Source organism: Eumetopias jubatus, unplaced genomic scaffold, assembly GCF_037043125.1.
Source record: "Eumetopias jubatus isolate StellerSeaLion01/CBP00866 unplaced genomic scaffold, mEumJub1_p1.0 scaffold_17, whole genome shotgun sequence".
In the NCBI taxonomy this organism is placed as follows: domain Eukaryota; kingdom Metazoa; phylum Chordata; class Mammalia; order Carnivora; family Otariidae; genus Eumetopias; species Eumetopias jubatus.
The window spans coordinates 30,722,171-30,745,235 of NW_028274823.1; the positions used below are offsets into that span (position 1 = coordinate 30,722,171).

General features: G+C 36.0%; 1 protein-coding gene across 4 annotated transcripts in view; it reads left to right on the top strand.

The window, feature by feature from the left end:
- The window catches only part of HPSE2 (heparanase 2 (inactive)), a 667,506-nt gene that overhangs the window by 403,106 nt on the left and 241,335 nt on the right, over positions 1 to 23,065 (top strand). For 2 of the 4 annotated variants that reach the window (XM_088019878.1, XM_028098764.1), the window contains exons 4-5: positions 8,918 to 9,091; positions 19,610 to 19,781. In XM_088019878.1, the coding sequence (XP_087876004.1) occupies positions 8,918 to 9,091; positions 19,610 to 19,781 (346 nt within the window). The remainder of the gene's footprint in view (positions 1 to 8,917; positions 9,092 to 19,609; positions 19,782 to 23,065) is intronic. The other 2 variants (XM_028098765.1, XM_028098767.1) reach the window with 1 other exon arrangement.

Below are 23,065 nucleotides of genomic sequence, written 5' to 3' on the forward strand. Positions count from 1 at the left end.
CCAAATATTCTAGGCTTATTTTGTATCTTCTCTTACCTAGCTCTGGCATCAGCCATTTCTTTAAGGAGCCCTGGTTCTTTTTAATGAGAGAATGGTATTTAGAAACCAAGATCTGGGTCCTAAGTGTGCTCATTGATACTGAAATGTCATTGCTTCCAGGCTTGCTCAGTGGACAGGAAATTATAGATAGATAGATATAGATGTAGATATCTCACCTATATACACATCTATATTTTTGTATTTATCCATGTGTACATATATTAGAAACCATGAGTTATACTGATACCTCCAATTCCAATTTGACTCCACACAGTTTATTCTAGCCTTCTTTTCCTTATTTGAAATCTCTTTCTGTAACATAGATTCTTTATAATTTGTTGAACAGTCCCCATTTCATAGGCATTTGGATTGTTTTCAGTTACTGGCTATTAAAAGAAGAGGTGCAATGATAATCTTTGTATATCTTGGGGAAACTATGAAAGTATATGTGTATATAGGAAAAATGTCTATTGGTGGACTTTCTTGGTCTAAGGGAATACACATTTAAATTTTGACAGATACTTCTAATTGTCTTCTAGAAACATTTGCATCTTTTAAAATCATTTACTTAAGGGCACATTTCTTAAAAACAATCCACAAAAAATTTCTAAAAAACAATCCTAGCCTTTTTAATAATGTCAGTGTCTCTTTTATTATTTTCCTGTCATGATTTAGATGGACTTCTGATGGGATCCAGAAGTCCCATTATACTCATTGGCATTTAGTTTTCCCTTTAAATCTAGTTAAATTGATTAGTACAATAATTAGTTTCTGTCCTACAGTCTTTGAGAGTGTTGTAATTTTTATTCACAGAAATTTCCCAAATCTCATTCTCCTTCAACAGCTTCAGTCAAATTATAGACATTTAGGCTGATTTCTTTATAACCTAGTTAAAGTTTCATTGCCCTGACTAAACTGGAGATATTTCTCTTCATATTAAAATTAGCTCTTAGCTTAAAAAGATATCGTCACTCTTTGTGAAATGGCTGTGTTTTTCTCCCAGGCAATTTTCAAACTGTTCTCTCTTACAGTTAAAATGTTCCCCTTTTTATTGGTTGTACTCACTAATTCAAATGTTTCCCCATTAACTGATGGTTTCTCTCTGAATTACAAGAGACAGAGTTGATAAAGAGTTCACCTCACTCTGGTTCCACTCTCACATTTCTTTTGGGCTTCCGTTAGAACTTCCTCTGTTCTTCCAGCCTCTAGTGGATAGTCTCCTATACCTCCCCCATAATATTCACTCCAAATTGAACACTTAAAGCAATGAGTATATTATATGAGTGCATTTAACAGCATGGAGTAATAGACATAATCTAGAGAGAACTTGCTACAGTGAATAATGATTACTGAGATTGGGTATTTATGGTACAGACAGGTTATAAGTGGCATTGAATGGGCCTAAATAACACCTGCACGAGTTAGATATTTATTAAGGCTTATAATGTATCAGACATTGAAATGAATGCTTAAAAGGCAGACATGGTACCTTCTCTTTGGCAAATGGTCCAGTATACCTTTAGAGGGTGGGGGCAGAGTTGAACAATGAAGGCATAGTTGGCTCTTGCTGTAATGGGAGCTGACTAACTTTTGTCTTCCCCTCCTTTCTTCTCCTAATCTTCCACACTTCCTTCTTCAGTGTCAAGTTTATCTGCCACTTGCTCAAGCCAAAACCTTCGGAGTTTTCCTTGACCTCTTTCTTTCTGCATACTCCACATCTAATCCTTCAGTGCACATTATCAGCTCTACTTTTAAAATATCCCAGGAATCCAGCCACTTCAACCACGACCACCCTAGTCCAAGGTACTGTTATCCCTTGCCTGAATTATTACAGTCTGCTACTTACTTAATTTGCTTTCACCTTTTCCCTCTCCTCCCCTTCTAGTCTCTTTTTAGCTCAACAACCAGACTGATGCTTTTAAAATGTGAATTGGATCATATTCAAAACCATTCAGTGTTTTCCTGTCATTTGAGGTACAAAGCAAAGTCCTACACAGTCTGGCCATTCTACTGCTCCGACCTCATCTCCTACTGCTTTCTCTGTCATTCATTCTGGGGCAGCCACACTGGGCTCTTTGCTGTTCTTCACATTCGTCAGTCTCATATCTGTCTTGGGCCTTTGCCTTTAAGTCAACTTGATTTACTCCCTTACTTCCATAGGGTCTTTGCTTAAATGTTACCTTATCAGTGAGGCTTTTTGAAAATAGCATACATCTTCCATTGGTTCTACAATCCCCTCCCCTGCTTTACTTCCACCATTGAACCTCACGACAACCACACTAAACATAAACTCCATGGGGCTAAGACCTGTTTTCTGTTTGGTTCATTGTTATAACCTTCAAGTATATGATATTACCTGGCCTATAGTTGGTGCTCAGTCAATATTTATCAAATGAATGAATCCTACTAGCAATTTCAGCCACCAGTTGCTTAGATTAGTAAGAATCCTATTTTTTTGTCTGTTGGATTGTAGTTTGTCTACTTTGTTTTTAAAATGCCAAGTCTTGAGGAAACTAAGGAAAATGACCATCATTCATATCTTAGTGTGAATTCATTGATCTTTTTTTAAATTTTATTTTATTGTTATGTTAATCACCATACGTGACATCATTAGTTTTTGATGTAGTGTTCCATGAGTCATTGTTTGTGTATAACACTCAGTGCTCCATTCAATACGTGCCCTCTTTAATACCCATCACCAGGCGAACCCATCCCCCTACCTCCTCCCCTCTAGAACCCTCAGTTTGTTTCTCAGAGTCCATAGTCTCTCATAATTCATTGATCTTATGTGTTTATAATTTAAAGCTGAGATTGTTACCCTTATTGAAGAAATGGCTTTTTGACAAAACAAGGTCTTGATCTTGATTTTTTTCTTAAACTTATCTTTGGTACTTCTCCAGTACTTTTTTGTTTTTTGTTTTTTCCTGTTATTGCACAGAACTTCAACAAATAAGTTGAGTGTCCAGAGTCTATTCCTTGTTCTTTACCACTCATTCTTTAAGTCTACACCCTAACCTAAATTTTGTTTCTAACCTCACTGTTCGATTAACTGTAATGACTTTTTCCCAGTCCATTTGCTTCTCAATTTCTCACTAACATGTACTCTTTGACTAGCACATCCTTGAAACTGTCTTCTTTGGGGTTCCTTAAGATAACATGTCTGTATTCTTCTTCTTCTCTGCCCTTTTTCTGGACCTTTATATGTAGACATTTCTTAAGGTTTCATCCTCAACCATTGTTTCTTCAGAAGCCTCAAGAACTTTCATAGCATCAACTATCAGCACTATATAGATGATTCCCAAGCCTATTCTCCTTTTCATCTCAAGCCCCACCTCCTCATTTTCAGCTGTCTTTGAGACAAGGCTGCTTAGAATTCTATTCATATGAGGTGCCAGGGAACCTGTCTAGAGGACATAGAGGCATTGGCACCCTCTGGTGGAGAGAGTAGAAAGTCATATTTAAGTATTTGCTTGCTTGGATGGAACCTGACAGTAGATAGTCCAAGGAAGATTACATTTGTTGAGTATCTACTAAATGCTCTATATTCAGATGTATGTAATCTTTTTTTAAATATATGTAATCTTCTAATAAACTTTAGAGTATATATGTGAACTAGTGATAATAATTATTATACAGATCTTTCTTTGGGTCCTTCCAATTTCTTTCTAGATCACTTATATGCAACAAAAAAGATTTGGGTTGTAAGAATACTTCAGCATGATTTTAAGGCAGGAAATCATTCTCAGATAGATGCTATGAAGGATATAATGAGATACAGAACAATCCTTAAGGAATTTAGCAGGTTAACTGGGAAAACAAGTCATTCACTCTGGAAAAGTGACTGAATCAAGAGGTAAATCCCAAAATAAGATAATGCCATAGATGCCACAAGACACCCAGATGCTAACAAATGGTATAGAACCTGTGTTTAAAGAAAGTTGTGGTCACTGTAGGGAGAGTGATGTGTTCAGGAATGGCTTCATAAGGAGGCGGGACTTAAACTTATCCTTAAGGAGGTATTTCCCAAATTTCTAGCACTCTAGTTCTCAATGTTTGCCATGTTAACAAACCATCTATATTTTTATTTCCCCATACTTTTTTCTATATTGACATCTTTTTGGGGGGTAAATCCCTTTGCCTTGTCTTAAACCATCAAATCCATGAAATCATAGGTTTGATGTGCTTTTGTGTTTGCTATATATATTGTTTGTTTTTCTAATTTACATGAAAACTACACAGGAAATTTTCATCACATAAAGATAATTAATTCTAGAAAAAGGCCACTTAAAGGAATCAGTCTACCTAAGAAGAATATTAGTTATTCATATTCAATTTTGATGCAAAAGTTTGATTTCTAAATGACACTAAAATTATGAAAATAAGTGTAACAAATTATAAGCTCTTATTGCAACTATGAACAATTTCAATGAACAAAACATTCATTTTTTGAATGTTTTGAAATTGTTAATTGAATATTGAGTATTCTTTCTGAGAAAATAATTTAACTTTTGTGGCATGAGCATAAATATTAAATAAATATTAAAAGACTTCAAAATAAACCTCTCTTTATCTTTTAATATTCAAATTATTTTTGAGCAACCTGTTGTTATCCTTGTGAGTTTTCTCTTGTTCAGTTAACTGATCTAATTTTTCTAGATCCTTATTTATTAGTGGATTTGCATGTGACTTGAACAGTTATCAGACATTATTTTCATTGATTTCATGAAATTCTGCCTCTTTTGCTCAGACTTGTAACTTGGCTTTCCAATAGATTTATAATGGGTTTGCATTATATTGGAGAAATTAAAAACATTATTGATTTGATTAGTGAGGATTTTGCCAAGTGGAAAGAATGTTTAAGTCAGTCTTCACTTCAACAGTGAATATTTTGGTGTTCAGATGATTTGTTTTCCTATGTATTCTTTAACTCTAGGAGCGCTTTCTCAAGCTTTTTATACCAGAGGAACACTTGAAATAATTCTCAAGTTTCAGGGAACCTCTGGATAAAAATATCTAAATCTCATAGTATGTCAGTGAGATCATTTAGTTGTAGATATTATTATCCAATAATAATTGCCAATGCTCATTTAAATAGAGAGTGATAGTTTCCTGAGAATCTGTTTAGCCAACTTCTTAGCCTATGGAAAGCAACTCCAATGTAGGTCAGTGGTATAGATTAGATAGAAGATACTTCAGTTTTTCCTTTTTAAAATATCCTACGTGGTTTTTTTATACCTCACCCAAGTAGGGTTAAAGTCTTACCACAAATTTCTATCATACTATTGAGTATGCAATGCCATTGAGTATGGTATGTGGTATGTGGTAAGTACAAGGGTAGGGTTTTTTTTTTTCCTATTTAAAACTAAAACTGACACCTTTTCCCTAAGGTCAGGAACACGGCAGGGATGTCCACTATCATCACTGCTGTTCAACATAATACTAGAAAATTCTAGCCTCAGCAATAAGACAACAAAAAGAAATAAAAGGCATCCACATCAGCAAAGAAGTCAAACTCTCACTCTTTGCAGATGACATGATATTCTAAGTGGAAAAGCCAAAAGACTCCACCCCAAAATTGCTAGAACTCATACAGGAATTCAACAAAGTCACAAGATATAAAATCAATGCACAGAAATCAGTTGTGTTTTGGGGTGCCTGGGTGGCTCAGTTGGTTGAGCGGCTGCCTTCGGCTCAGGTCATGATCCTGGAGTGCCTGGATCGAGTCCCGCATCGGGCTCCCTGCTCGGCAGGGAGTCTGCTCCTCCCTCTGACCCTCCCCCCGTCTCATGTGCTTTCTCTCTCTCTCTCAAATAAATAAAATCTTTAAAAAAAAAAAAGAAATCAGTTGTGTTTCTATACACTACCAATGAGACAGAAGAAAGAGAAATTAAGGAGTCAATCCCATTTACAGTTGCACCCAAAACCATAAGATACCTAGGAATAAACCTAACCAAAGAGGCAAGGGAACTGTACTGCAAAAACTATAGAACACCCATTAAAGAAATTGAAGAAGACACAAAGAACTGGAAAGACGTTTCATGCTCATGGATTGGAAGAACAAATATTGTTAAAATGTCTGTGCTACCTAGAGTAATCTATACATCCAATGCAATACCTATCAAAATACCATTAACTTTTTTCACAGAGCTGGAACAAATAATCCTAAAATTTGTATGGAACCAGAAAAGACCCCGAATAGCCAAAGGAATGTTGAAAAAGAAAAGCAAAGCTGGTGGCATCACAATTCCAGATTTCAAGCTATATTACAGAGTTGTCATCATCAAGACAGTATGGTACTAGCACAAAAATAGACACATAGATCAATGGAACAGAACAGAGAACCCAGAATTGGACCCTCAGCTTTATGGTCAACTAATCTTTGACAAAGCAGGAAAGATTATCCAATGGAAAAAAGACAGTCTCTTCAACAAATGGCGTTGGGAAAATTGGACAGCCACATGCAGAAGAATGAAACTGGACCATTTCCTTACACCACACACAAAAATAGACTCAAAATAGTTGAAAGACCTAAATGTGAGACAGGAATCCATCAACATCCTAAAGGAGAACACAGGCAGCAACCTCTTCGACCTCAGCCACAGCAACTTCTTCCTAGAAACATCGCCAAAGGCAAGGGAAGCAAGGGCAAAAATGAACTATTGGGACCTCATCAAGGTAAAAAGCTTTTGCTCAGCAAAAGAAACAGTCAACAAAACCAAAAGACAACCGACAGAATGGTAGAAGATTTTGCAAATGACAGATAAAGGGCTAGTATCCAAAAGCTATAAAGAACTTATCAAACTCAACACCCAAAGAACAAGTGATCCAATCCTGAAATGGGCAGAAGACATGAACAGACATTTCTGCAAAGAAGACACCCAAATGGCCAACAGACACATGAAAAAGTGCTCAACATTGCTCAGCATCAGGGAAATCCAAATCAAAACTTCAATGAGATATCACCTCACACCAGTCAGAATGGCTAAAATTAACAAGTCAGGAAATGACAGATGTTGGCAAGGATGCGGAGAAAGGAGAACCCTCCTACACTGTTGGTGGGAATGCAAGCTTCTGCAGCTTCGGCATACTGTGCAGAAAACAGTATGGAGGTTCTTCAAAAAGTTGAAGATAGAGCTACTCTATGACCCAGCAATTGCACTACTGGGTATTTACCCCAGAGATACAAATGTAGGGATCCGAGGGGGTACGTGTACCCCGATGTTTATAGCAGCAATGTTCACAATAGCCAAACTGTGGAAAGAGCCAAGATGTCCATCAACAGATGAATGGATAAAGAAGAAGTGGTATATATACACAATGGAATATTATGCAGCCATCAAAAGGAATGAAATCTTGCCATTTGCAATGATGTGGATGGAACTGGAGGGTGTTATGCTGAGCGAAATAAGTGAATCAGGAAAAGACATGTATCATATGACCTCACTGATATGAGGAATTCTTAATCTCAGGAAACAAACTGAGGGTTGCTGGAGTGGTGGGGGGTGGGAGGGATGGGGTGGCTGGGTGATAGACATTGGGGAGGGTATGTGCTATGGTGAGCGCTGTGAATTGTGCAAGACTGTAGAATCAGAGATCTGTACCTCTGAAGGAAATAATACATTATATGTTAATAAAAAAAAAGAGAAGAAGATATCAGGAGGGGAAGAATGAAGTGGGGGAAATCGGAGGGGGAGACGAACCATTAGAGACGATGGACTCTGAAAAACAAACTGGGTTCTAGAGGGGAGGGGGTGGGGGGATGGGTGAGCCTGGTGATGGGTATTAAAGAGGACACATTCTGCGTGGAGCACTGGGTGTTATGCACAAACAATGAATCATGGGACACTACATCAAAAACTAATGATGTCATGTATGGTGATTAACATAACATAATAAAAAAATAAAAATAAAAAAATAAAAGGACAAGTAAGATCTGGATATGTTTTTAAAAGGGGGAAAGGGCATGCCAAATGAGGAGAATTAGAGCAAAGCCTGATGGAGCAGGGGATTCTATAATACATGGAACTGGGTGACACCAACAAAGAACTCATAGATGACAATAGAGAGGCTTGAAGTTGGGGGAAAATTATGATTGAGTTGTAAAGTCCTGAACTAAGGAAGAAAACAGTTTTAAAAATCCACTAAGGTTTTGAGAGGTCAGTGAAACTGATGAAAGAGATTGGAAGAAAGATGAATCTGGACAGGCAAGCACAGAGATTGTTGTGATAATTCATGCAAGTTGAAATGAGAACTAGAAACAGAATGGTGACAATAGATGTAAAGGAATGGGATGGGTATGGGACACATGGTGAGTAGAGTTGATGGTATCAAGGATCAAAATGACAATGAATATATTTACACTTCTGGTGTTTCCATTCTCAGAAATATTAGAAATGTGGAATTGAGTAAAAATTTTTTTTGAAGTGTTGCTAGACTGAGCTATTTTGCAAGACTTGCCAGCCAGTTATCTCTCTTGGCCTTGCCTCCCAACACTATTCCTATCATTCCACAAAGGAATACAGATCCAGCAGTGTCAGATCATGTGATTTTTCAAGAGAAGCTAGAAATCGAACTACTTTGTGATACCTTCCCATTTTTAAATGTTAGCAATTCCATTTTGTTGTTGTTGTTAACAGTTGTTAGACTTGGTTGCTAATTTGCAACCTGTGTCTAGAATTCTGCGTGCTGCTTTCTAAAATCACTTCAAAATGAACCCTGAACCAAGAGGTAATATAATCCTTTTGAAGCCTCTCTGTGTAATTCCTAGCAGGAATTAATTAGCAGGAAGCTCATAGAAAGGCTTTTTATAGTACCTAGTATTTTCCTTTTGTTGGAATGTTGATTTTAAAGTTACAAGCCTTTTTCTGCTTCTTCCCAGCCAGGTCTCTAGACAAACTTTATAATTTTGCTGATTGCTCTGGACTCCACCTGATATTTGCACTAAATGCACTGCGTCGTAATCCCAATAACTCCTGGAACAGTTCTAGTGCCCTGAGTCTGTTGAAGTACAGTGCCAGCAAAAAGTACAACATTTCTTGGGAACTGGGAAATGGTAAGTAAGGCTGTTATTTCCTCTGAATTGACAAGATAAAAAATAAGTTGGCCTGGAACAGCCTCAGTTAGACCATCTGTAGGGTACTGGCCCAGAAAACACTTAGGATATTTGGCCACTGAATTGATCTAAATAGGAAGAGATCAAATAGTGAAGTACAGTAGATTTAGTGAATCCATACCTGCTTCTTGGAACTGTGGATATCATTTGCTGTGTTGTTTCACTTCATATTAAGGACAACTCAAGAATCAGTTAAAAGAATACTATTGACCAAAGGATCTGAAGAGACATTTCTCCAAAGAAAAAAATACAAGAGGCCAAAATAAAAAACACATGAAAAGATGCTCAACATTATTAGCCATCAGGGAAAAGCAAATCAAAACCACAATAAGATAGTATTTCACATCCACTAGGATGCCCATGATAAAGAAAGGATAACAACTATTGGCAGGGATGTGGAGAAATCAGAACCCTCATCCTCTGCTGGTGGGAATGTGAAATGGTGCAGCCACCTTGGAATACAGTCAGGCAGTTCCTCAAAAAGTTAAATATAGAGTTCCTATATGACTTAGCAATTCTACTCCTAGGTATATATTTAAGAGAAATGAAAACATATGTCCACAGAAAAATTTATACATAGTAGCATTATTCCTAATAGCCAAAAAGTAGAAACAACCCAAATGTCCATCAACTGATAAATGGATAAATAAAATGTGGTATAGCCATATGATGGAATACTATTTGGTCACAAAAAAGGGAATGAATACATGCTACAACACGGATGAACCTTGAAAGATTATGTTAAATGAAAAAAGCCAGACACATGTTTATATAAAACATCTAAAATAGGTAAACCTAAAGAGACAGTAGATTAGTGGTTGCCCAGAGCTAGGGAACTGCTAAAGGGCCTGAGGTTTCTTTGGGGGTGATAAAAATGTTCTTAAATTTGTTGTGATGATTGCACAATGGTGTAAATATACTTAAAACCATTGAATTATATACATTAATTTGGTGAATTGTATAGATGTAAATTATATCTCAATACTGCTGTTACTAAAAAAAAGAAAAATACTGTGTTTGTCTTTTCTATTTTAAAGGGCATACAGTGCATATTTTCTGCCACTGGTTGGTGACAAAAACCTTTATATGTAATTGTCAACAATATTGTCATCCTATATTTACATAGTATTTAGTTTACACAGCAAGTCCAGATACTCTTCTATTTGGACCTTAAAGTGCTAAATCAAGAGCCTAATAAAGGAAATATTATGCAGGTGAGGAATTATATTGAAAAAGGTAAAGAGAATTGCTAAAGGCAGCAGTAAATGCTAAATCTATGTCAGGAACTTGGGACTTCTAACAGAAAAGGAGGCACGTTTTTTTACTACCCTATGAGGTTTTTTTTAATGGTATTAAAACTTCTTGGCTTTCTTCACTTCCTTCAACTTTCATTCAACAGGTATTTATTGACTGCCTAATATGTACAAAGGTACTATGCTTGTTTTGAGAGATATAAGAGTAAATAACAGATAAATACCCCTGCCTACATTCTAGTAGAGAAGATAGATAATAAATAGGATTGAAAACAGTTCATCATTATGTTCTCTCATATAACATTTTTGTCTTTTAGTAATTCAAATTGAAGTATTCAAGTTGATCCTATTGTTTTCTAACAATGAATTAATGTACCCCTGCCTTCGGTCCCTGTCTCCCTTTCTCCTTTCCCTTCTCTCACCCTCTCACTCTCCCTTCCTTCCTCTTCATTTTGCAATTCGATTATCAAATTTATAGACTTGAGCAAACATCTCTGAAGTCCAATTTTAGAACATTTCCATAACTCCAAAAAGATCCCTCATTCCACTTGCCATCAATCCCTGTAACCATGTCCTATCTCGGGAAACCCTAATCTGTTTCCTATCTATAGATTTGTCTTTTATGGACATTTCATATAATTGGATCATATAATAGTCTTTTGCATCTGACTTCTTTCACCTAGCATGTTTTTGAAGTTTATCCATCTTGTAGCAAGTAAAAGTAGCTCATTCCTTTTTATTGCTGAATAGTATTCCAGTGTATGGCTGTATATCCCATTTTACTTTTCCATTTCCCAGATAATGGACATCTGGATTGTTTCTGCTTTTGGGCTTTGATAAATAATGCTGCTATAAACTTTCACATATAAGTCTTTGTGTGGATATATGCTTTTATTTCTCCTAGGAACATACCTAGGAGGGGAGGAGGGTTGCTAATTCATATTGTAAGTTTATGTTTATTTTTTACCCACTGCCAAATATTTTCCTAAGTAGCTCTACCATTTTACATTTTCACTAGAAATGTATAAGGGTTTTAGTTTTTCTACATCTTTGGAAACACTTGTCAATGTCTGCCCGATTATAACCATTCTAGTGAGTTTGAAGTAGTATCTTAATATGGCTTTAATTAGCACTTCCCTAATGACAAATGATGTTGAGTGTCTTTTCATGTGCTTTTCAGACATTCTTACATCTTTTTTGGTGAAATGTCTACTCAAATCTTCTCCCCTTTTAATTGAATTACTTTATTATTGAGTTGTAAAAGTCTTAAATATATTCTGGATATGAGTTCTTCGTCAAATATGTGATGTGCACATATTTTCCCTGGTCTGTAACTTCTCTTTACACTTTTTTTATGGCATCTTTTGAAGTACAGAAGTTTTGAATTTTGATAAAGTTCAATTTGTCAGTTTTTCATTTTACAGATCATACTTTTGGTATCATCTCTTTGCCTAACCCCAAACCACAAAGTGTTATTTTTTCTATATTCTAAAAGTTTTATAGTTTTTGCTTTCACATTTAGGTATAAGATCCATTACAAGTTAATTTTGAGTATGTTAGGAAGCTAGAGTCTAAAAATTCATCTTTTGCATGTGGATATCAAGTTGTCCCAGAACTACTTAAAAGACTATTCTTTCCCTATTGTATTCTATTAACACTTTTGTCAAAAACCAACCAAAAATGGATTTATTTCTCGACTCCTAATTCTGTTCCACTGATCAGTATGTCTGTCTTTATACTAGCACTACATTGTCTTGATTACAATAGCTTTGTAATGAGTTTTGAAAATGGGAAGTATAAATCCTCCAATTTTGTTATTTTTTAAAAATTGCTTTCGCTGGGGCGCCTGGGTGGCTCAGTTGGTTAAGTGGCTGCCTTCAGCTCAGGCCCCAGTCCCAGGGTCTTGGGATCAAGCGCTGCATCAGCCTCCTTCCTCAGCAGGGAGCCTGCTTCTCCCTCTCCCTCTGCCTCTCACCCCAGCTTGTGTGCTCACATTCTTTCTCTCTGTCTCAAATAAATAAATAAAATCTTTAAAAAGTAATAAAATAAAATTGTTTTGGCTATCCTAGGTGCTTGCATTTCCACACAGCTTTTTATTTCCTCAACAAAGCCTGCTGGAATTTTAATAGCGATAGCATTGAATCTATAGATCATTTTGGGGAGAATTGCCATCTTAAGAATATTGAGTATGTCCATGAACATAGATTATCTCCCCATTTATTCAATTTTTAATTTCAGCAGTGTTTTGTAGTTTAGTATACAAATTTTGCACTTTTTTGTGAAATTTAATCTTAAATATTTTTTCTTTTTCTTTTTCATGCAATTATTAATGGAATTATTTTAATTTTATTTATGTATTGTGCATTGCTGGCATTTAGAAATACGATTGATTTTATATATTGATCTTTTATCCTCCAGACTTGCTGAACGTGTTTTGTAGATCTTGTGTTTTTTCACCCCGTGTGTGTGAGTTGTTTAGGGTTTTCTATATACAGGATATGTTGTCTGAGAATAAAGCCTGTTTTACTTCTTTCTATCCAGTTTAGATACTTTTTATTTCTTTCCTTGCCTGACTACACTGGCTAGAACCTCTAACACAAATGTTGAATGTAAGTGGCAAGAATACACATTCCTGCTTGTTCACAGTCTTAGGGGGAAAACATTAAATATTTCACTATTAAGTATGATGTTTTACCATTAAACATTCAGTATTACATCATTAAATATGTAGGTTTTTCTCTGGTACTATTTATCAGATTGAAGAATTTCCCTTCTATTCATAGTTGTTGAGAATATTTATCAGGAATAAGTGTTGGATTTTGCCAAATGCCTCTTTTTTTGCACCTGTTGAGATGATACTGTGTTTTTGGTCTTCCATTATATGATATTTTACATTAGTTGGATTTTTGATATTAAATCAGTCTTGCATTCCTGGTATATATCCCCCTTGGCCATTGTATTGTAATACTTCTTATACATTACTGGATTCAGTCTGTAACTATTTTGTTGGGGATTTTTGAATCTATATTTATGAGGAATATTCATCTGTAATTTTCTTTTCTTGTGATGTCTTTGTCTGACTTTGGTATCGGGGAAATATTGGCCTCATAAAATGAATTGAGAAGTGTTCCCTCTTCCTCCATTTTCTGGAAGAGTTTATGAAGGATTGGTTTGGTATTATTTCTTCCTCAAATATTTGTTAGAATTCACCAATTAATCCATTCTAGGTCTGGGCTTTCTTTGTGGAAATATTTTAATGATTAATTCAATGTCTTTTGTTGTTATACGCCTATACAGATTTTCTATTTCTTTTTGAGTTGGTTTTAATAACTTGTATCTTTCTTGAAAATCTTTCATTTTATCTAAGTTGTCTAAATTAATGGCATAAAGTTGTTCATAGTAGTCCCTTATCTTCTTAATTACTGTGAGGTCCTTAGTGTCGTTCCTTCTTTCATTCCTAATTTTGGTAATCTGTGACTTCTTTCTTTCATTTCTTGGTCAGTTTAGCTAATGGTATGTGTTTTGTTGATCTTTTCAAAGAACCAACTTTTGCTTTTATTGGTTTTCTCTATTTTTTAAATTATCATTAATTTCCACTCTGATTTTTTTTATTTCATCCCTTCTTGCTTTGGGTTTAGTTTTCTCTTCTTTTTTTGCTTTTTTTTAAAGTTAGAAGCTTAGATTATTAATTTGAGATCTTTCTTCTTTTCTAATATAGGAGTCTTTTTTTTCTTCTAGACAACAAAAATTTAATTTCTCACTGTTCTGGAAGCCCAAAGTCTAGGATCAGCCGGTATCAGCAGATCTGGTTTCTTCTGAAGCTTCTCTTCTTAGTTTGCAGATGTCCAGCCTCTCACTATGTTCTCACATGGCCTTCTCTCTGTGCATCCCTACTGTCTCTTTGTGTCTCTACACTTTTTTAACACTTTTTTGGGGGGGAGCAGTTTTAGGTTTACAGCAAAATTGAAAGAAAGGTAGACATTTCCCATATATTCCCTGCCCTGATACATGCATAGCCTACCCCACTGTCAGCATCCCCCACCACAATGGTGCATTTTTTACAATTGGTGAACCTACAATAATACATCATAATCACCCTAAGTTTGTAATTTACATTATGGTTCACTTTAGCGTGAATATACTGTGGATTTGGACAAATGTACAATGACATATATCCAGCATTATGTTGTCATAAAAGTGTTTTTACTGTCCTAAAAATCCTCTATGATCCATCTGTTTATCCCTCCTTCCTGTCCCTGAACTTTGCCAACCATAACTCTTTTCACTCTGTCCCTAATTTTGTTTTTCCTAGAATGTCAAATAGTTGGAATTATACAGTATGTGGTCTCTTCAGATTGGCTTCTTTCACTTAATGTTATGCATTTAAGGTTCTTCCACATCTTCTCATGGCTGTTACCTCATTTCTTTTTAGTGCTGAATAATATCCCATTGTGTAGATGTACCACAGTTCATTTATCCATTCACCTACAGAAGGACATAATCATTCTTCCAAGTTGTGGCAATTATGAATACAGCTGCTTTAAATTCATGTGTAGACAAAAGTGAAGACAAAATTTCAACTCCTTTGCATAAATAACAAGGAACACAATTGCTGCATCATATAGTAAGAATATATTTTGTTTTGTAAGAAACCACCAAACTCTTCCAAAGTGACCATATCATTTTTCATTCCTGCCAGCAATGAATGAGCATTCCTGTTTCTCCACATTCTACCTAGTTTTTAGTCCTGTCAGTGTTAACAAATTTTGACCATTCGAATAGGCATGTAGTGGTATTTAATTGTTTTTTTTTTAATTATTTTTTATTTTAAAATTTTTTAAAATTTATTTGCTTGAGAGAGAGAGAGAGCAAGCAAGCAAGAGAGAGAGCATGAGCAGGTGGGAGGGGCAGAGGGAGAAGCAGACTGCTCTCTGAGCAGGGAGCCCAATGTGGGACTCGATCCCAGGACCCGGGGATCATGATCTGAGCAGATGCCCGACCATCTGAGCTACCCAGCTGCCCTTAATTGTTGTTTTAATTTGCCTTTCCCTGATGACATATGTGGAACATATTTTTAATTTGCTTATCTTTTCATATTTTTATTTGCCATCAGTGTATCTCCTTTGATGAGGTGTCTATTGGAGTCTGTCCCATTTTTAAATCAGGTGGTTTGTTTCTAAACTTTAAGAGTTCTTTGTATATTTTGGATAACAGTCGTTTATCAGATGTGTCTTTTGCAAGTATTTTCTCCCAGTTGTGGCTTGTCTTCTCATTCTCATAACATTGTGTTTTGCAGAGCAAATCATTTTAATTTTAATGAAGTACAGCTCATCAATTATTTCTTTCATGGATTGTGCCTTTGGTGTCATCCCATATGTTTTTACACATTATATTTTCATTTTTATTTCATTAAAAATATTTTCTAATTCCCCTTGTCATTTCTTTGACTCATGGATTATTTGTTTAACTTCCAAATATTTATAGATTTCTCAAATTTCTTTCTGAATTCTATTTTAATTCTGTTGTGGTCAGGGCACATACATTATATGATTTAATCCTTTTAAATAGATGAGACTTGTCTTATGGTTTACCGTATGGTCTGTCCTGAAGGACACTCTATATGCACTAAAAAAAATAATGAGTATCCTACTGTTGTTGGGTGGAGTACTGTAGAGATATCAATCAGGTCAAGTTGGCTGATAGTGTTATTCGTGTTTTCTGTATCAGTGCTAATTTTCTGTCTGGTTTTTCTATTGATTACTGAGAATGTGGTATTGAAGTCTCCTATTATTGCTGGCTTTTCTATTTTTGTCTTTAACTTTGCTTCATGTCTTTTGGTATTCTGTTGTTGGTATGTCTATGTTTGTAACTGTTATATCTTCCTAACAAATTGACCCTTTTATCATTATAAAATGCCCCACATTATCTCTAGTAACATTGTTGTCTTAAACATTGTTGTCTTAAAAAGTCTATTTTGTCTGATATTAATATAGTCATTCCAGCTCTCTTATGGTTACTGTTTGCATGGCATATCTTCTTCATCCTTTTACTTTCAATCTATTTGTATCTTTTATTTTAGAGTCTGTCTCTTTAGTTGGATCTTAGATTTTTATTCAACCTGACAATTTCTGCTTTTAACTGGAGTGTTTAATCCATTTACATTTAATGTAATTGTTGATATGGTTGCATTTATATCTGCCATCTTGCTATTTTCCATTTATTTCATTTTTTTGTTCCTCTGTTTCCCCTGTACTACTTTTTTATGCAGAAGAGATATTGTCTAAGGTATTACTTTAATTTCTTTGTTTTTATTTTGTTTTACTTATTTTCATAGTAGTTTCTTATTGTAATACATATGAACTCATTACAATCTACTTTAGAGTAATACTAACTTAATTCCAGGTAACTATAGAAACTTTGCTCCATAGAACTCAATTTCCCCCTCCTTCATGCCATTATTATTTTAAACATTATGTTTTCATATGTCATAAGCCCGACAACACAGTTTTGTAATTTTTGTTTTATGTAACTGTTATTTAAATTAATGAAGAGTAATGGAGGGGCGCCTGGGTGGCTCAGCCGTTAAGCGTCTGACTTTGGCTCAGGTCTCAGTCCCAGGGTCCTGGGATCGAGCCCCGCATCGGACTCCCTGCTCGGCAGGAGGCCTGCTTCTCCCTCTCCCACTCCCCCTGCTTGTGCTCTCGAGCTCGCTGTCTCTCTCTCTCTGTCAAATAAATAAATAAAATCTTTATTAAAAAAAAGAAAAGAAAAGAGTAATGGATATTTTCAACTGTCTTTTATATTTACCTATGCAACTGCCATTACTGGTGATCTCTATTTCTTTGTGCCGTTTTGAGTCACCATCTGGTGTCATTTCCTTTCAAACTGAAAGACTTCATTTTTCTTTCCTTGTAAGGCAGATTTTCTCACAACAAATTCTGTCCTTTGTTTTTCTGGTTAAGGTTTAAATTTTGCTTTCAGTTTTGAAGGATAGATTGCTACATATAGAATTCTTGGCTGACATTTTTTTTTATTTAGCATTTTGAATATGTCATCCTGTAGTCTTCTGGCCTGCATTATTTCTGGTAAAAATTCAGCTGATAATTTCCTTGTGTTCCTCTGTATGTGAAAATCATTTCAGTTCCAAAATTTCCATTTGATAATTTTTTATAATTTTTATCTCTTCATTTATATTTGATTGGTCAATACAATCATACTTTCCTTTAATTTTTTATTGTTCCTGTTCTCTCTTTGAACATATTTATAATAATAGTTTTGAATTCCTTGCCCATGAAGTCTAACATTTGGGCCCCTTAGGAGAAAGTTTCTGTTGACTGCTTTTTTACTTGCTTATGGGTCACACTATCCTATTTCTTTGCATGCTGTAATATTTGTTGTTGTTGAAAATTTACATTTTAGGTAATATGTTGGAACAACTCTGGATTCTGAATCCTCCATCCCAGAGGCTGTTTTTGTTGTTTCTTTTTTGCTTGTTTGTTTGTTTAGTGACTTACGTGGACTAATTCTGTAGAGTCTGTCTCTCTTGCATTGTGTAGATGCTGATATATCTTAAGTTTTTCTATTTTTTAATCATTTCTTAAGGCCAGCTTCCTAGGTTGTCCCTGAGTCAGCATAGCTTAATGTTAGACAATGATTGATTAGAGGCTGTGCTTACTTTGCACCAGTAAGGCTTCCATCCTTTGCTAGTGGATCTGTGTGTGAGTTGGAGAACAGATTCCAAATTTAAACAGTTTATAATTCTCACTGGCTTTTCTTTTCTGGCATGCCTTCTCATTGTCTCCTTTATAAATGTGCTAGGTTTCACATTCATCTGCGAGTACATGGATAGTTAGTGCCCTCTCCAGTCTCTCCTGAGCATACACAGCCTTCCAGACAACAAGGGGTATGCATTTAAATTACAAATCTTCAAGAGTGGGGCTGTCCATCTGAGAGTGGAGTAGCTGAGTTACTTATATTTAATTAGTGGGTCTGGTCACATACGGAGATGTGGTCCTGCATGTGCTGGACATTTTACACTGAGGAAACCATGTAGAATATGGTGAAGGGAGTAACATTAACTCCACATAAACTATTTTTAAGTCAGGAGACATGGTGGTGAAAGCAATGTCGTATGTGTGAGCTTATCAAGGCCCACTGTGTCTGTCTTATTCCCCAAATCTCCCTGTTAAATTTCTTGCAGGTCTGCTGGTCAATTTCTTGACACTACAAAATCTCAAGGTAGCCAAAGTATCTGCCCTACTTGGAGCATGTGCTTAATTCCAAATCAAGTTAGCTCCTTCCAGCAGTGGAGTTGCTGGTTTTTAGGACTTTCCTTGCCCCTTTAGAACTACCAAGTTAATAGAAACTGAGGGAGGGTGTTGTGCTCTAAATTATTTCACCCAGCCACTTTGTTATTAAACATTAAGATTTTTCTTTTTGATACAATGGCCATCTTTATAAAACTTTCCTTTCTCACCATTTGTCTCAGTTTCCTGAGCCTGTTCATAACAAATTACCGTAAGCTCAGTGGTGTAAAACAACAGAAATGTATTCTCTCACAGTTCAGGGAACCAGAAGCTTGAAATCAGAGTATTGCCAGTGTTGATTCCTTCTGGAGGCTGTGAGGGAGAATCTATTCCATGCCTCTTTCTCAGCTTTTAGTAGCTGCTGCCAGCAATCCTTGGAATAGCAGCATTCTTCCAATCTTTGCCTCTGTCGACACATGGCCCTCTTCCCAGTGTGTCTGTGTACCTGGATCTCCCTCTCCGTTTGTTTTTTTTATAAAGACACCAGGCACTAGATTTAGGGCACGCCCTAATCCCATATGACCTCATCTTAACAACATCTTCAAAGACTCTATTTCCAAATAAGGTCACCTTCTGAAGTTACAGGTAGACATGAAATTTGGGAGACACTATTCAGCCCAGTAGACCATTCATTATAAAGTATCACCCAAAAATCAGCATGGTCTCTCTCTTGTGGATTAGGTGATCTTATGTGAAGATTAGTTTGAAAATGAGTAGAATGCTAAAATGGCACTTAACTTTTTGTTATAATGGTTCCTCAAGTTAAACTAGCTTACACTCTCTTTTTTGGTTATTTTATTCACATTGTTAAGAAAAAGGCAGAAAGATCTGTGGACAGGAAAGGGTTGGCAGAGCCTTACCCTTCTCAACTCTGACTTGCATGTCTGCTTTTAATCTAGAGCCAAATAACTATCGAACCATGCATGGCCGGGCGGTAAATGGCAGCCAGTTGGGAAAGGATTACATCCAGCTGAAGAGCCTGTTGCAACCCATCCGGATTTACTCCAGAGCCAGCTTGTACGGCCCTAATATTGGGAGACCCAGGAAGAACGTCATCGCCCTCCTAGATGGGTAGGTCATATTTTTTAGCAGTTCTTATAAGACTATTCATAAATATAATGAATTAATGTATTTATATTTTCCTGGTTATTTGTGGTCTTAAGAAAGATAGAGAGACTTTTTTCACAGTGACTTCCCCAGTTCTATATCAGCGATTCTCCATCAAACAGCAGAAGAGCTTTGCATCTCTCCAGGCCTCCCATAGTCAGCAGAAGGTGGTGAAATTGGGGAAGGATATCACCATCTCCTGGGCAGGTTGGGAGGGATTACATTGTTTTAAAAAGCACATTTAATATTACAGCATTTCATCTGCATTTTATATTTTTTAAAAGTCAAAATATTATTACTCTATTCTTATGACCACTTCTAGAAAGTAAAGCTTGACAAAACCCTGGCCAGTATAGCTGGATTAAAAAGTTGAGAAACACTACTGCTACTTGTAGATTAAAGCATTAGAATTGTTACCATATTTAATTAATTTTGACTGAATCTAATAATCTTTTTTAAGCACTGGTTATGGCTGAGGCACTATGTTAAATGCTCTCTGCCCAGGCCTGTTGGAGGGCCAGCCCAGATTGAATCCATGCAGGTTAGATTCAGTTATACAGAGTCAGAAGGAATGTCTGAGGGAATGGTGTGAGGAAGACTGAAGCCGTATGTTGATCCAAGACCTAAAGTGGAGATGTGACTGGAGCAGAAAGGGTGGGAACTATGAAGTTGGAGAGTCAGGAGTTCCCCGGGAGCAGAGTATACACCAAGACACCCTGTCATGTGCAATCCTGTCATACTCTGGAATAGGTATGGTTCTTCCTGAAAATTGAAAGATGAGTAAGACATTTTCCAGTGAGATATACATTCCAAATGAGGTTAGATAAATATTGATTATCAGAGGAGAGAAACTTTTGGCCAACCTCCAAGATGGCCCTTGAGGCTTGACGGCTCTTATAACTCTGTCCTCCCTTTTAGGGTAGCTTAGTCTTGATCTAAGGTAATGAACATAGCAGACATCACTGAAGGTTTGGGAAGGCATATGGATTTGCACTGTAACAACATTAATGACCCAAAATTTAATTTTAGGCATTTTCCTTTTTACAAAAGAATCCCTAAGCCCTTAGTTCAGCTCCTGTCCTTTTCCACCCTTTTCTTTCAGGAGCAACTTTCCCTTTTTTTCACACAGCAATTTCATGACCTTGGTCCCTACCCACAAATGCAGCTCTTGGTTTCCTTTTGCATACTTTAACTGAACTTTGAAATTACTGTGTGTGTGTGTGTGTGTGTGTGTGTGTGTGTGTGTGTGTGATGGAGATGGAGAGATTGATTTCATTTTATGTGTTACAACTAAGGGATAAGAACCACATGTATAGAACTTTATTCATAGTTCATAATACATAATAAAGCAAGGCCAATAACTATCATTTTAATCCATGTAGCTATTCTTTTGGATTGTCCTTTTTCTTTAATGATTTGATCAGTGTATCTTCATGGAACTGACAATGCCCTCTCAGTAACATGACCTACAGGGTCAATCATTCATTCATCCTACAAATGTTTCTTGAGTAACTGCAATGTTCTGGGTATTACATTAGGAACTAGAAATGTAGTAATAAACAAAACCAGATACTTTCTCTGCCTTCATGGAGCATACAATATGGTAGGGGAGATGTAAACATTAATTAACTGATCTTAAAACTAAGACAATACCAAGGAAAGGTACATGGTGCTATGAATAACCATAAGGGGTGGGATTTGATTGAGTTAGAAGGTCATGGAGTATGGATGGGGTCCACTTCCTCATACATCCAAAAATTAATAGGACTCAAGAGATTAGAGAAAATCACTTAGAGAAAGGAAAGGTACTGATGAGCACTTTTAAAAATTTTATGTGCCAGAAAAAAATGGAGATTTATCTTTCTTGATGTGTATGTACCAAAGATACAGTGAATTATAACTTGAAACACATAAATATTCCCAGCAACTCAACCAACAATAACAAAAATGTCAGCACTCTAAATTACCAGCTCTGTAGTCTTTTCCAATACTCCTGGTAATACAGATATAATTTTACATCGTTATGATCATTCTATATGCATCATTTTGAGTTCTGCATTTTTTATTCATTGCTTTATATTGCCCTTTTTTATTTCTACATAGTTCTCATATTTGTCATTCTTAATAGCAATAAAATACCCCATTGCATTAATGTACCAAAGTCTGCTTACACATTCCCTCACTGTTGGGCATTTGGGCTGTTTCCAGTTTTTGTCTGTAATATATAGCACAGCTGTAAACATCTTTATACAAATAGGTTTTTTATTTCTTTTGAATTATATCCTTGGGCTATATTCCAAAAAGTTGTGTTTCTGGGTCAAAGAACATGATAATTTTTATGGCTTTTATATTTGTTGCCAAGTTTCTTTTCAGAACGACTTCACCAGGTTGTAGGGCAGCAATGTATTAGTGTATCTTTTCCCCCAATACCCCACAGCAGTGATTATATTTTTATTAATTTACTCTATTTTAATTAATGCAAGACTGTGCCTCATGGATGTTTAAATTTGAATTCTGTTAACTATGAAGGGAACTGAACATTTTCTAAAACCTTATGTTGTCTCCTTTCCCCCATCCCAGGTTTGGTTAATGACACTATAAGGATTTTGCCTGAGATACAGACCAGGAGGCCATTTTATTTTCATTCCTCTCCTTTGTTCACATAGTCCATTAGTTAGTTATTAAGTTCTGTTATTTCTGACTTCTTAGTATCACTCACATCCCATCTTCTTTTCATTTTTCTTTTAAACCTTTCTTCCTCCTGAATGGTTTCTCTACATCTAGTCTCAGACTCTTAATAATTTCTCCATATAGATTTTCTGAGTAGTTGTTTAAAAAAATACAACATGTGGTCAAATCACTCTTGCTTGAAGTCCAAATGCTTTCATGTGCACCCCTGGCCTGTAGGGTCCAGTACCTGCCTCACTTTGCCCCTAGTAATCAGCTATACCCCTGTGCACAAACTGCCCTTAGCTACATCAAAGTATATGTAAATTTTGGAAGACACTATACACTTTTTACCTTTGCCCCTTTTTAGTTTGTGTCATTTTCTTTGGAATATCACTCTCCTCTCATTTTTCCTCTTTTCAACAAGTCTTCTCTGACATCCTCAGGCAAGATTTTTTATCACCTCCTCTGTCCTTATAATAGCATTTTGTTTATTTTTTTTCTCTAGCACTTATCAAATTGATGATAAATTATTTACTTACATATCTGCCTTCCCTGATAGACTGTGAACTGGGACCAGG